The sequence below is a fragment of the Eumetopias jubatus genome, unplaced genomic scaffold (genome assembly GCF_037043125.1).
Source record: "Eumetopias jubatus isolate StellerSeaLion01/CBP00866 unplaced genomic scaffold, mEumJub1_p1.0 scaffold_8, whole genome shotgun sequence".
Taxonomy (NCBI): Eukaryota; Metazoa; Chordata; class Mammalia; order Carnivora; family Otariidae; genus Eumetopias; species Eumetopias jubatus.
In genome coordinates, this window is record NW_028274814.1 from 70,300,747 (window position 1) to 70,317,012 (window position 16,266).

Sequence of the window (16,266 nt, forward strand, 5' to 3'; positions counted from 1 at the left end):
GAGCCACCCAGGCACCCCACCATATCTACTTTTAAATGTGTTTAACATTTTTAGAAGGGAGAGACCTGGAGTAGTTTAGAAATTGTAGGCATCATTTACTTTCTTTTTTTTTTTTAAAGATTTTATTTATTTATTTGACAGAGAGAGGGAGAGAGAGTATAAGCAAGGGGAGCAGCAGAGGGAGAGGGAGAAGCAAGTTCCCTGCTGAGCAGGGAGCCCAATGTGGGGCTCGATCCCAGGACCCTAGGATCATGACCTGAGCTGAAGGCAGACACTTAACCAACTGAGCCACCTGGGCACCCCCATCATTTGTTTTTTTAAAGAATGACCTTTTCAAAGAGTGCTGAATTCTTAATAGACATTTGAACCATTGATATACTTGCTTATTGATAATTCAAAGAGAACTTAAGTTGTATGTGAGAAAATTATTTAAAACAGAATTTAAGTTATATGTGACAAAATGATTTCAATAATCACAGGCCCAATATCTGGTCTGTCAGGTTGTATTTTCTAAAGCATCAAATAAATCATGAAAAGTAATGATGCCTTTTATTCACATCCTCAAGAATGTTGGTCAGAGTCCTATTAGTTATGAGAATGGATCAGTCCATATTCCCTAAAATTCACACATGATTTAGTTTGCTCCTCTAATTTTAAATTGTCAGAACATTTTAACCTAGTTAAAGATAGATCTTTCTATAGCCAGTATATTTTTAAGAACATTTAAAATCGAGTATTAATTTAAAAGTGGTTTTGTTAGTTACCTATAGCACTTCTAATTAGTTTCAGTTGTTTTTTTTTTCATTAAGATTGTTAGGAAAAGCATCATATTATCTGCTGATAGTTTAATAGTTTACATGTACTAATTTATAATATAACCAATATGTTTTCAGTCTCCATTTCCATTATATACATGATACATAATATATATGAATATATACCTTATATATATCAAATATGAATATATACGTGCGCACACACAGGCACATATAATCTACTCAGTATGACCTCACTATCAAAGTTTAGTGTAACAGTATGCATATATATTCTACTTTGCTTCTCTGTCATATGTGCTTTTTAAAATTTTGGATCTTCTAATTTTTAGGGTTTTATTTGTATATTTAAAGAAACTCATACACACACATATATACACACACATATATATAATGCTAATTAGTTTATATTTATCAGCATTCTAATTAGTATTGCAAACATATTTTGATTATTTCTGGTGATAATGTAACATGTCATTATATTTGATAGTGGTACCAATCATTATCAACTACACAAACATCACTAACAAAATATATGTTTTAATAGTGTATTGAAAGACATGTACCTATTAGGTTCATGAGCTGTGCAGTGTTTTGCATGCTATATTTTAGAACAGTCTGATATTTTAAAAATTTCAACACATAAGAATTCACCTCTATATTAAGTACATTGTTAAGTAGTTTATTATTTAATTTTTGTCTTTCAAATACCAGGTTTCTTCAACAGCGGTTAAAAAAGGCCGTGCCTTATAACCGAATGAAGCTAATGATTGTGGGAAATACTGGGAGTGGTAAAACCACCTTACTGCAGCAATTAACGAAAACCAAGAAATCGGATCTTGGGGTGCAAAGCTCCACAGTTGGTATAGATGTGAAAGACTGGCCTATCCAAATAAGAGGCAAAGGGAAGAAAGACCTCATTCTAAATGTGTGGGATTTTGCAGGTATTTATTTTGGTAGAATCTTTTATTCATATTCATCTTTTATTTAGGACAGGGATTTAAAAGCTGAGATTTTGTTTCTGCAAAAGAGCTGTTAGATACTGCAAAGAGACCTGGTAGATCCTATGGAATTATTCCAAAGCTGTTTACTTCTAATTTTACCCTTGTCACCAGAGTGAATTCCATGGAGGGAAATGTTAGGAAGCAATAGGAGGCAGCTGAAGCTTAAATACTTGGTTGGTAGTTGCCAGAGGCTAAAAGTTGTCAATCCCTAGTGAAAACCTAGTATAGGCTTCTAAACGTAGTGTCTGTTGGCTGTTTCTCTTTTTTTTGTATGCTAAATAGTAGGTATTATCACCCAAAATTTTTTTAAACAACTCTTGCCTCTTGTTTGGAAGGCTAAAAAAAAGTCTCCAATCTTTCTTTAGGTCGTGAGGAATTCTACAGCACTCATCCCCACTTCATGACCCAAAGAGCTCTCTACCTTGCCGTCTATGACCTCAGCAAAGGGCAGGCTGAAGTGGACGCCATGAAGCCTTGGCTCTTCAATATAAAGGTCGTCTGTTCTAATCATTTGAAAGTAGAAAATAATTTTTATTTTTGTGTGTGTAAGGTAATTTATTTTGAACAAGCAGTTGCTTCAGTTTCCTCAGCTTTTAAAAATAAAGTTAGAAGCACTAAAATTTTGAGTTGGAGAATTTTTAGTGTCATTAGGTTATGACATGAAAATAGTGTGTTCCATATTGCTAAATGTTATAGATACTTAAAACCCTTTAACCTGTAAGAGTTGAAAATATATACGTTAAGCTACTTTTGATCATTTTATTTCACTTTATTTTATTTTTGAGGGGGGATGGGCAGAGGGAAAGGGAGAGAGAGAATCATAAGCAGCAGGCTCCATGCCCAACGACCCTGAGATCATGACCTGAGCTGAAATCCAGAGTCGGATGCTTAACTGACTGAGCCACCCAGGCGCCCCTGATCATTTTATTTCTTAAATGGAGTATGAACTTTCCTAATTTAAAATAAACTCTACTAAAGAAAAGCAATCCATGCATCGCCAGCTGTGTCCTCACTGGCAATGTAGTATGGGTTACTTCAGATCTTACACTTTTGTTTTTATTTTTTTTATTTTTTTAGGATTTTTATTTATTTATCTGAAAGAGAGAGAGAGATCGTGGGGGGGGGGGTCAGCAGGAGAAGCAGACTCCCCGCTGAGCAGGGAGCCCGATGTGGGACTCGATGCGGGACTCGATCCCTGAGCCGAAGGCAGTCGTTTAACCAGCTGAGCCACCCAGGCGCCCAGATCTTACACTTTTAAACAGCACCAGATTAGTATGCTCTTATATTTGGAATCTCTTTTTGTGGTTTTTCCACTTTGTCCCTTGCTGTCATGCTGTTAGCTGTTTCCTGATGTAGTCCAGGTTTGTAGAATTGAGAGAAAGTAAGAGTGAGTGAAGCTTCATGCCCAATGAAGCTTCAGTGGGCTCTTCTGTGAATCAAGTCCTTAAAAAGGTTTGTGTCAGGACATTTGAGCAGATATTTTGGCCGACTACAAGCTCAATTTGTAATTTTGGTAATTTTTAACTTCCTTTTTTTGTCATAACTAGCCAAAGTGAGCGAATATTATAGAGGCAGTCATACTGGCGTTAGTGCCTTTTTGTGTTGTTGTCCATGTGGACAACAAATTGAATGACTTTAAATTGAATTCAGGAGATTGAATTTACAGATAAGGAAGTGAAAATATAAACCATATTAGGTCACTTTGATACAGTCTTGGGTTTATTAAATGCTTTATTTTATTTAGAAGTCCAAAGTACACTTAGAGAGTAACCATTTTAAGGCATAAAGAAAAGGAAAATAGACTACTACTGTTATATAAGCTGCCTGAAAAGTGGTATAACTCGGAATAAGAAGGGACATGAGAATGACTTTAAAATTTAAGGTTACATTTTTTCCCCCTAGGTTTAAGGAAGGGAAGATAGTTCACATTTTCTTCTTCTTGACATCTTTCGATTTCTCATTTCCACTCAACTGAATTTCATAAAAAGTGACTAGGAACAGAACTGTAAGCAGTCTTGATTTTAAAACAAACACAAAGAGTATTTTGTACCATTTCTTGTAGGCTCGTGCTTCTTCTTCCCCTGTGATTCTCGTTGGCACACATTTAGATGTTTCTGATGAGAAGCAGCGCAAAGCCTGCATAAGTAAAATCACCAAGGAACTCTTGAACAAGCGAGGGTTTCCTGCAATAAGGGATTACCACTTTGTGAATGCCACTGAGGAATCTGATGCTTTGGCAAAGCTTCGGAAAACCATCATAAATGAGAGTCTTAATTTCAAGGTAACGTGGTTAATACCTACTGCAGACTGGTGGATAAATTTAATTGATTCACTCTCATGTTACGCAACTGCTTAGAAATGTCAGAGGTGTTGAGAAAAGAACGACTATCTTAAAATTGTGGTTTCTTTTATTGATGTTAGCATTATTAAAATGCTTCAATTTTGAAGTTGCTTACTTATGCCATACCTTATTTCAAATGCACAGAAATGGGAATAAAAATAATTAGAGGATCCTGAAGGAACCTAAGATGGTCTGAGAAACTGAGAGAATATTTCTGAGAGAATCTGAGATCATGTTTCTGATGCCCTTTTCCTCACAGCTTTTTGTGGTGGTGATTCAAAGAATACAAGTGAATATTGGGGTCTTGGGATCATCCTTCCTCTCTTGATCTTTGTTTTCACCACTTGCTCCTTTCTTTTGGAGTTTTATGTGCATCTTCATATTCTGTGCTGCTCCTTCGAGTCTCTTGTCACTGTGATACCCATTCCACCTGTTTTTTTCACCTCAGTATTGTGAGATGCCTCTTTCCTGGGGCTGCCAAGATCAGGAATTTGATTTTCAACACTGTCTTAACAATTTTTTAGTCCATATAAACTGGACTTTCTATTTTAGAAATTATGTTTTGATTTCCAAAGTTCTGGTAAGCCAAGTGTAATTCATAGGGTTCATAAAACATACATAAATTGGTTATTAAGAAGAATACCTGTTTCTAATACTTTCAGGAAAAACTTTCCGGAGTTCCACAGATGCCGTGGTATAAACTGCCCTGAAAATTCCTCACATAGTTCAATATGCCAAACCCAATGGTGAATTTCACTGTTAGTCCCTGTTGGTTTAGCTCATTAGCACTAATGATCAAGGCCATGGCTTATAACGAGGGCCCTGTTTTGCCTGGGCATTCCCAACATAATTAATAGTGCCCCACTATGTTCTCAAAAGCATTCCAATTTGGATGATAAATTACACAGTCACCCTGGTTATAATGTGTTGGCCAGTTAGCTTAGTTCTGTTCCATTTGCACAGATTATGCTCCTATCTAAAACCTAATGAGCCATTTATAAATGTGTTGGTCTTTGTGGTGCCCAGGGAGAGAATTTGCATGTTTGTATCTTTCAACACGTTTATCATAGTCCCTAAAAGGTTTCACCCATGGTGGGTCAGCAATGGCGTCTTATGTAAGAAGAATGACATAGTATTTATCTGCAAATTTTCCTGCTCTCCTGTCGGACATATGATTAGAGAGTAATGCGACTTTGAAGAAACAAATACACAAAATAGATGCATCCAATTAAATATTCTCTTTATCCAGGCAGTGTTCTTCTGAGACTATACCTGTACTTCCAGAACTTTATTGTTACTTATAACATTTTAATAGCTATTTTTATCATATATGTTGGCGCATATATCATGTTTTTAAAAGACTTCTTGGAGAATAGTTTGTTTTGAAAAAGGCTGAATTTAGTGAAAACGAGTAGATAAAGTATGGATAGTTTAGTTGAAGTATGGATGAGCTGGTTGGTTCATCTGACTGGGCCACTAGTACGTTAGCATGATAGCAAGTTATCACTATCAGTCAATAAGACCAGTTTTCTTCCTGCACTTGTAAATGAATTTTGAAGCTGACACAAGGAGGGAAAACAAATGCTTTGAGAAATGGCTGCATTATTTGAAGAACGATGTATATTGCTAATGGTTGCATCATTCTAGCATTTTAGTTTGAAAATCTGTTTGATTGCTTTGCAGAATACTGGTTCTTTTGGGATCTTTCAGAACCAGTGAACCTGCCAGAACTGTATAGTCTTTCCTCCCTGAGATGCTTTAACGTGTATTCAGATAGCAACTTTTTTAAGCTATTAGAAATAATTTTTCTGCCCTGTCATTTGTTTTCCATATTCTCCTCCTATCTTGGCTCTTCTCTAATCTTTCCTTGTCTCACCCTTATTAACGTGTGTCTCTCCAGACTCTAGAAAAAAAATTTTTTTTCTTTTTTGGCTCTTGGTGACCCTAAATCAAGCTAAAACGAGAAGTAGGACAAAATGGAATTCAGTGACAACATTATCCCTTTCAGTCTTGTCCAGCCCATTAGCAGAGTGGGATGCTCTGCTGGGCCTGAAACTCAGCCCTATGAAATTCATCCCTTTGCTATGTAGTTTGCTTTCTGTGAGAACCCTTGTTTACTTCTCTATGTAGGTTTTCTTTCTTGGGTTAAAACACGCCCTTCAATATGAAGGTCTATTTTATCTTAATTTTCAAATGATGAAGAGAGGGAATATGAAAAGTAGAGATTGGTGGAATTACATTTAATTTGCTGGGGCATTGGATACATGAAAACAATTTTTCGAATGACTGGAGGTGGATGTGTAAGTAATAGTATGGCTGCTATAAATAAAGCTCCTTAAAGTTCCAGTTACCAGTAAAAAAAAGAGCACCTTAAATTTGCATGTGTATGTGTAATAAAACCCAATTTCCGTTTATAATAAGTTTAAGAATTTAAGTAGAAATTGTCAAGTAAAAAGAATACAAGAATATATACGTGGGGTGAGAAATGGGGAGAGTTTGCCACCTGGTGGTTTACAGAGGCATTTTAGTTACTGTGTTAACAGTTGCATTTCTATTTAAAATTAGATTTTCCTGGGGGGTGGAGTTTGGGAAAGATTTTTTATTATAGAAATTATCATCTTAAAGCATTCTTTAAAAATTTTTATATATTTCAGTTAGTAGACAATGATTAGATTATAAGTGCAACAGACCAAAAAAATCCTCTCATGTCAAAATCATTTGTGTTTAGATGAGTTTTTATTTTCCCAAGTTTGAAGTTCCATGGAAAGCATAGGTTGGGTGAGGAGACTTCACGTCTATCTCTGTTGATATGTACACTCCATTAATGTAACATTTTGCAAATAACAAGCACAAAATTTAATGTTTTACCTTATGGCATGGATATTTTAATATAATCAGTAAGGCCCCAAAGCTTTTGTAATACTCACTTCTAATGCTAGCATATCTATTGCATATATGTCTAATGTCTTAGAAAATAACAAATCCTTTATTTATGGTTAGTGATTTATCCTGGATTATGTCATGGGTTTTCTGGATGGTTAGATGAATATTTCCATGTTATTTTGTTTGATAGTTCTTTGTAAATTGGCTTCTGTGTTTATATTTTTCTTATTTTAATATCTATTTATTCTTTACAATTTAAATAGTTTTACATCACATTTTCATTTTATTAAAAATATATTTCTGAATAATATATCACTTTCTTAACAACTATAAGGACTGAATTTACCAACCACCTGACAAACACAGGAGTAAAATGGATTTTTACAGCTTGTCATTTGTAATTACACAGATTCGAGATCAGCCTGTTGTTGGGCAGCTGATTCCAGACTGCTATGTAGAACTTGAGAAAATCATTTTATCGGAGCGTAAAAATGTGCCAATTGAATTTCCTGTAATCGACCGGAAACGATTATTACAACTCGTAAAAGAAAATCAGCTGCAGTTGGATGAAAATGAGCTTCCTCATGCAGTTCACTTCCTAAATGAATCAGGTTTGTGTGTTTGTTACATATTTTTTTCAAAGCTCCTCTGTAATCATTTATAAAAATGTATCTGAACCTTGTATAGAATTTACATACAAAACTTAACAGAATATCCATAAAATTCTTTGACCATTGACTTTTTCCTTTTGAAAGGTCATCGTGTGCAATAATTTTGAATTTTCATATGCCATATTATAGAAAAAAACATTTAGAAGCCATCTAAGGGCAGTAGTGGGAAGGGTATCCGAGCAGGAGTTAAAACATGTGTGTTCACAATGCTTTGAAACTAGAACTCAATCACAAGAGGAAAATCGGAAAGAACTCAAATACATGGAGGCTAAAGAGCATCCTACTAAAGAATGAATGGGTCAACCAGGAAATTAAAGAAGAATTAAAAAAATTCCTGGAAACCAATGAAAATGAAAACACAACTGTCCAAAATCTTTGGGATACAGCAAAGGCAGTCCTGAGAGGAAAGTATATAGCAATACAAGCCTTTCTCAAGAAATAAGAAAGGTCTCAAATACACAACCTAACCCTACACCTAAAGGAGCTGGAGAAAGAACAGCAAATAAAGCCTAAACCCAGCCGGAGAAGAGAAATAATAAAGATCAGAGCAGAAATCAATGAACTAGAAACCAAAAGAACAGTAGAACAAATCAACGAAACTAGGAGCTGGTTCTTTGAAAGAATTAAGAAGATTGATAAACCCCTGGCCAGACTGATCAAAAAGAAAAGAGAAATGACCCAAATCAACAAAATCATGAATGAAAGAGGAGAGATCACAACCAACACCAAAGAAATACAAACAATTATATGAACATATTATGAGCAACTCTATGCCAGCAAATTAGATAACCTGGAAGAAATGGGTGCATTCCTAGAGATGTATCAACTACCAAAATTGAACCAGGAAGAAATAGAAAACCTGAACAGACCTAGAACCACTAAGGAAATCGAAGCAGTCATCAAAAATCTCCCAAGAAACAAAAGCCCAGGGCCAGATGGCTTCCCAGGGGAATTCTATCAGACACTTAAAGAAGAATTAATACCTATTCTCCTGAAACTGTTCCAAAAAATAGAAATGGAAGGAAAACTTCCAAATTCATTTTATGAGGCCACCATTACCTTGATCCCAAAACCAGACAAAGACCCCATCAAAAAGGAGAATTACAGACCAATATCCTTGATGAACATGGATGCAAAAATTCTCACCAAAATACTAGCCAATAGGATCCAACAGTACATTAAAAGGATTATTCACCACGACCAAGAGGGATTTATCCCTGGGCTGCAAGGCTGGTTCAACATCCGCAAATCAATCAACGTGATACAATACATTAACAAAAGAAAGAACAAGAATCATATGATCCTCTCAATAGATGCAGAAAAAGCATTTGACAAAGTACAGCATCCTTTCTTGATCAAAACTCTTCAGAGTATAGGGATAGAGGGTACATACCTCAATATCATAAAAGCCATCTACGAAAAACCTACAGCGAATATCATTCTCAATGGGGAAAAGCTGAGAGCTTTTCCCCTAAGGTCAGGAACGCGGCAAGGATGTCCACTCTCACCACTGCTATTCAACATAGTATTAGAAGTCCTAGCCACAGCCATCAGACAACAAAAAGAAATCAAAGGCATCCAAATCGGCAAAGAGGAAGTCAAACTCTCACTCTTTGCAGATGATATGATACTGTATGTGGAAAACCCAAAAGACTCCACCCCAAAACTGCTAGAACTCATACAGGAATTCAGTCAAGTAGCAGGCTATAAAATCAATGCACAGAAATCAGTGGCATTCCTATACACCAACAAGACAGAAGAGAGACAAATCAAGGAGTCGATCCCATTCACAATTGCACCCAAAACCATAAGATACCTAGGAATAAATTTAACCGAAGAGGCAAAGGATCTGTACTCAGAAAACTGTAAAATACTCTGAAAGAAATTGAAGAAGACACAAAGAAATGGAAAAACGGTCCATGCTCATGGATTGGGAGAACCAACATTGTGAAGATGTCAATGCTACCTAGAGCAATCTACACATTCAGTGCAATCCCCATCAAAATACCACCCACTTTTTTCAAAGAAATGGAACAAATAATCCTAAAATTTGTATGGAACCAGAAGAGACCCCGAATAGCCAGAGGAATATTGAAAAAGAAAAGCAAAGCTGGCAGCATCACAATTCCGGACTTCCAGCTCTATTACAAAGCTGTCATCATCAAGACAGTATGGTACTGGCACAAAAACAGACACATAGATCAATGGAACAGAATCGAGAGCCCAGAAATGGACCCTCAACTCTATGGTCAACTTATCTTTGACAAAGCAGGAAAGAATGTCCAATGGAAAAAAGACAGTCTCTTCAACAAATGGTGTTGGGAAAATTGGACAGCCACATGCAGAAGAATGAAACTGGACCATTTCCTTACACCACACACAAAAATAGACTCCAAATGGTTGAAAGACCTAAACGTGAGACAGGAGTCCATCAAAATCCTAAAGGAGAACACAGGTAGCAACCTCTTCGACCTCAGCCGCAGCAACTTCTTCCTAGAAACATCGCCAAAGGCACGGGAAGCCAGGGCAAAAATGAACTATTGGGATTTCATCAAGATAAAAAGCTTTTGCACAACAAAAGAAACAGTCCACAAAATCAAAAGACTGCCAACAGAATGGGAGAAAATATTTGCAAATGACATATCAGATAAAGGGCTAGTATCCAAAATCTCTAAAGAACTTATCAAACTCAACACCCAAAGAACAAATAATCCTATCAAGAAATGGGCAGAAGACATGAACGGACATTTTTCCAAAGAAGACATCCAAATGGCCAACAGGCACATGAAAAAGTGCTCAACATCGCTCGGCATCAGGGAAATCCAAATCAAAACCTCAATGAGATACCCCCTCACTCCAGTCAGAATGGCTAAAATTAACAAGTCAGGGAACGACAGATGTTGGCGGGGATGCGGAGAAAGGGGAACCCTCCTACACTGTTGGTGGGAATGCAAGCTGGTGCAACCACTCTGGAAAACAGTATGGAGGTTCCTCAAACAGTTGAAATTAGAGCTACCATTCGATCCAGCAATTGCACTACTGGGTATTTACCCCAAAGATACAAATGTAGGGACCCGAAGGGGTACGTGCACCCCAATGTTTATAGCAGCAATGTCCACAATAGCCAAACTGTGGAAAGAGCCAAGATGTCCATCGACAGATGAATGGATAAAGAAGAGGTGGTATATATACACAATGAAATATTATGCAGCCATCAAAAGGAATGAGATCTTGCCATTTGCAACGACGTGGATGGAACTGGAGGGTGTTATGCTTAGTGAAATAAGTCAATCAGAGAAAGACATGTATCATATGACCTCAGTGATATGAGGAATTCTTAATCTCAGGGAAAAACTGAGTGTTACTGGAGTGGTTGGGGGTGGGAGGGATGGGGTGGCTGGGTGATAGACATTGGGGAGGGTATGTGCTACGGTGAGCACTGTGAATTGTGCAAGACTGTTGAATCACAGATCTGTACTTCTGAAACAATGCAACATATTTTAAGAAAAAAGAAAAAGAAGATAGCAGGAGAGGAAGAATGGAGGGGAGTAAGTCAGAGGGGGAGAGGAACCATGAGAGATGATGGACTCTGAAAAACAAACTGAGGGTTCTAGAGGGGAGGAGGGTAGGGGGATGGGTTAGCCTGGTGATGGGTATTAAAGAGGGCACATTCTGCGTGGAGCACTGGGTGTTATGAACAAACAATGAATCATGGAACACTATATCAAAAACAAATGATGTAATATATGGTGATTAACATAACAATAAAAAAATAAAAAACAAACATGTGGGTCCTAAAAATTGACTTAACTATTCAGGAGCTTTGGGACCCTGAGCACAAGCCATATCCTTCCATAGTATCAATTGAATTTAGTGTGTGTGGAGTTATTTGTATACTATAAAGGGGAATTATTATTGGGTTGGTCTAACTGGGCACTTAGAGCATCAGTGGTTGCCTGAGATGATGCACCTTTTGAATGGCAGATCTTGCCTGTTGCATCGCAAGTCATAGTGCGATCTCACAGATGAAAACACTCACACCAGCTTCTGTGCTATCTGGGTACTTAATCAGTATGACCTTGCTGGAAATGTGTGAGTTGATGTGTAATACTAGAGTAAGTGGCCAAGAAGCTGCTTTTAATTCCTAGATTCTGTTGTATGAAAAATAAACCTTCACATGGATTATAATCTTTTCCTTTTCTTCCATTATTCTTAAACCAGTAGCTTTCTGCAATGTTCTGTGTTTCTTACCTATATTTGAAAATAAGGTATCTTTGTAGAATATATTTAGAAAACTAAAGACAATTTCATATGGTTTCACTCATATGTGGAACATAAGGAATAGCTCGGAGGACCACAGGGGAAGGGAGGGAAAACTGAATGGAAAAAAATCAGAGAGGGTGACAAACCATGAGAGACTCTGGACTCTGGGAAACAAACTGAGGGTTACAGAAGGTGTGGGTGTTGGGGGGATGGGGTAACCGGGTGATGGGTATTAAGGAGAGCATGTGTTGTGATGAACACTGAGTGTTATATGCAACTAATGAATGTTAAACACTACATCAAAAACTAATGATGTACTATACAGTGGCTAACTGAACATAATAAAAAAATTTTGTGAATTTTGTATTATTTATAAATATATGTAAGACAGTGCATGTCACTGTCTCAAATATGCTTATACATGATCATTTTATCTAGTTAAAAATACTTTATAATATTTGGACTTAGAGCTCAGGAACTGGGATGCCTAGGTTCTAGTCTCAGCTCTTCCACTAACTGTGCTGAGATTTCCTCATTTGTAAAATAAGGAGGTTGGACTAGAGTCTCTCTAAAGCCCCTTGCTATTTGTATATTGTAGATTCCATGTTTCACTGTTTGATTTTTACTACAGGGGTCCTTCTTCATTTTCAAGACCCAGCACTGCAGTTAAGTGACTTATATTTTGTGGAACCCAAGTGGCTTTGTAAAGTCATGGCACAGGTTGGTGTCTGATATTTTTGTGGCAGGGGGTAATGATTGAAGAGAAGCACAATGATTGAAGAGCATTGAGCATTATAGATTTTGTATTCAGTTAAGGTAGAAAATCCGGCACATGTAGAATACTGTAGAACAATTCATGTAGAAGACTGCATTAAGTAGAGCTTCATGGAAGAAGGGAAGATGTCTGAGAATTCACTTCAGTGTCGTTTCCAACTTACAAACAGATGTTTACCACTCTGTTTCACAATGCTTTTCTAGATCCCGGTGACGCTTTTGTTTGGTTATTGATATAGTCAGTTGAATGGAAGCTCTGTGAAAATCGTTGGGGGCAAATATACCTAAAAAAATTGGGTTGATGCGCATAAAACCTTTAGCTAGATAACATGGAGGGGAGTTTTGCCTCTTGAGTGGAATATAAGCTCTAAATGCTTACAGTTTTGAAAACTGGATGGTGATGGTTATGGCTGTCCTTTCTCCATTTATATTTCATATGGAAACATTTTTCTTCTGCCAATGATAATCAATTACCAATGAGTTTATCTTAATTAGTTATCATAACCCATCTCTATAGGTTTGCCATAGAAAATGATTCAAGCAGAATATACTAGCTGTTTCTCAATGTCAGTACTATTGACATTTTGGGCCAGATAATTATTTGTTGTACATTATAGGATGATTAGTAGCACTTTTGTCTCTACCATCTAGATGCCAGTAGTATTGCCCCAGATGTGTCCTGACATTGCCAAATATTGGTGGGGGTGCAAAATCACCCTTGTTGAGATAGTTTAATCATGAACTGAAGAGAGTCGGGAGGCTGTCTCTAGCACATGTATTCACGGGCAACTATTTTGTTTGTGAGCATAATCTACAGTTTGGAATGTGACTCCCTGAATCCCTAAAATAATTCTACCTTTTTACATTAGAATCACCTCTTCTAATTAAACCACAATAGTAGTTAAATTCCCTCAGATAATTTTGAATGATAGTTCCTAAATTTTATCTAAGGGAAAAAAGGAAGATATTTTGGAGAGGGAACTCATTTTGGGCTAAATCCTATATCATGGACCTTGAGAGCATATCGAAACATTACTGCAATTGGCTATTGTAACATGATGGTAATAACTATTTTGGTAGGTATTTTTAAGGTAGATTTTTCTCCTTTTGCAAATATGCCATGCAAAGTGTGAGTCTATTCATCTGCTAAATGGGAATGAAGCTGGTAGTAGTGGTCAAGAGCACAAGCTCTGGAGTCAGCATGACCTGTGTTCAAATTTCTTCTATATCTTTCCTCACTTTGTGACATTTCTTAATGTTTTAAGCTTTTGTTTCTTCACTTAAAATAAGGATAATAACAATATTGTTTTTTACATTGCTTCCCTAACTTAATATAAGTGAGAAGTAAATGTTACCTAATTTAATGTTTGACCTATTTGGTAATTAAAGATATTATTTTAGGAAATTAAAAAAAATCTTCAAAATTGTAAAGATGCATCCATGTAGTTTTGGAAAGTGTGCCAGGTACAGAGCTAAATAAAAAATATGTGTAGGTGGGTGCGTTCTGTACAGCAAAGGGAGTTTTAAATATACCCTGAATATTTTGTTGTCCTAGATGGCACACTATATCAGAAAGTAACTAAACTCTATATAGTCAAGAAAAGGCTAAAGTTACACTAAAAAATGATGTGCTTCCATGTAAATTGGGAATATTTAAAGTTGCACAGATGTGGATAATATGGGGGGGGCGTATCTTATTCAGTAGAATAAAGAAGTGGTTTGCATCAGAATCACCATCTTTTAAAAAAAGCAACCTTCCACCATAACCACAGTAAAATCCCTGAGGATTCATGCGGTAATTAAGTTGAAACTCCATGAAAGTTCTTATTAGCATAGTTATACTATAAACATGATAATTTAAGTGAAAATTAAGTCAAGAACTTGCATAGTTCAAAGTTATATTGAAAGATCTAAAGAGTCAGTGGAATAATAATTTAAATTTCTTATTAATTTAACAAATACCATATTTTTTATGCTGATATATTAAAATATGTCATTCTCACCAAGACTTAAAGAGAATGAAAACTATAATCAAGTGAAAACAAGAATGACTTGTCTGACACCCATCAGCAAAAAAATAGGAGTATTCATCTCCATGAATCACCAAGGCAAAGGCAGAAACAATTTCATGGTGCAGAAGCTGTAATGAACCTACACGCCCTCTCTGTGCCTCAGACTATTAGGTCACTAAACTTACTAAAGAAGTTTCCATCACTGCACAGAGAAGTTTACAAAACTCATTTAACCAGATGGTAAAAGAGAGATGAAAGGCACTTATGGAATTAATCAGGTGGAACATTAACAAGCTTGCATGGCAATTTAATCTTGATAAAAACTTGGGTGAGGAATTTGGGAAATTTTCTGTCTTTGCATGAGGGCACAAATTAGCATTATAAGTTACTAGGCTGAAGGAATATTAAGAGTTCTTTTAAAGGTGATAAAATTAAGATAATGTTTTAGTTTTTTATTGCTATGTAACAAGTTACCCCAAAACTTGGAGAAAACAAATAAAGTTGGAGTAAAACATCAATATTTTATTGTTTCTCACTGTTCTCTGGGTTGACTGTGCTCAGCTGAGTGGTTCTGCTCCACATGGCATTGGCAAGTGTCATTCACTTGGCTTCCTTCATTGAGCCAGGCTGGAAAGCCCAAGAAAACTACACTCACACTTTTGGTGTGTTCGTACTCTTCCATGTAGCCTCTCTTATGACCAGTCCTTTCAAAGGGTAAGCCCAGAACTTATAAAATGTCAGTTCTGCCACATTCTAATGACTAGAATAACCATAAGTCCCATCCAGATTCAAGAGGAAGAAAATGAATGGATTTCATTCCTTGAATGAATACCATGCATGTGTAGGGAGAGAAGAAATTCATGTGTCCATCTTTGGAAACTACTACAAATAGTGGTAGCACACCATAGATCTAAAAAAAAATCCAGCACAACCCTCTGTTTTAAAATCAATATGCCTAGGGGTGCATGGCTGGCTCAGTCAGAAGAATGTGCAGCTCTTGATCCTTGAGGTTGTGAGTTCAAGCCCCATGTTGGGTATAGACATTACTCAAATAAATAAATTTTAAAAAATTAAAAAATAAAGTCAACGTGTCTAAGTAAAATAAATTAGAATTCTAAGTGTACAGTAATGGCTAACATACAAGGGTTCCTTGTGCATTATTCAAACATTTTCTCATGTAATTCTCAGAGCAGTCCTTTTAAATGGTATATATTAGTCCTCATCTTGAAGATGAAGAAATTGATGGACAGAGAAGTTAAATAATTTATCCAAAGCTACATATTTAGGAAGAAGTAGAGTTAAGATTTCAAACTAAGTAGTTTGACTCTAGTGCCTATAAACCCAACCCCAGGATAAAATGCTCCAAACATCTTTTTTCCCCAATTCACTCATCCAACAATATTGATCTGACACCTACAGTGTTCTAGATACTGTTCTGGTGCTGGCGCTGTAAGCATAGATAAAACAAGGTTCCTGCATTCATAGACCTGACATTCAAATGGGAGGAAATAAACAATAAATCAACACTTAAAATGTCAGGTGATA

General features: G+C 36.4%; 1 protein-coding gene across 3 annotated transcripts in view; it reads left to right on the plus strand.

The window, feature by feature from the left end:
* The window catches only part of LRRK2 (leucine rich repeat kinase 2), a 141,309-nt gene that overhangs the window by 75,190 nt on the left and 49,853 nt on the right, over positions 1-16,266 (plus strand). For all 3 annotated transcript variants that reach the window (XM_028113159.2, XM_028113160.2, XM_028113162.2), the window contains 5 exons: positions 1,488-1,717; positions 2,143-2,270; positions 3,840-4,058; positions 7,411-7,612; positions 12,567-12,655. In XM_028113159.2, the coding sequence (XP_027968960.1) occupies positions 1,488-1,717; positions 2,143-2,270; positions 3,840-4,058; positions 7,411-7,612; positions 12,567-12,655 (868 nt within the window). The remainder of the gene's footprint in view (positions 1-1,487; positions 1,718-2,142; positions 2,271-3,839; positions 4,059-7,410; positions 7,613-12,566; positions 12,656-16,266) is intronic.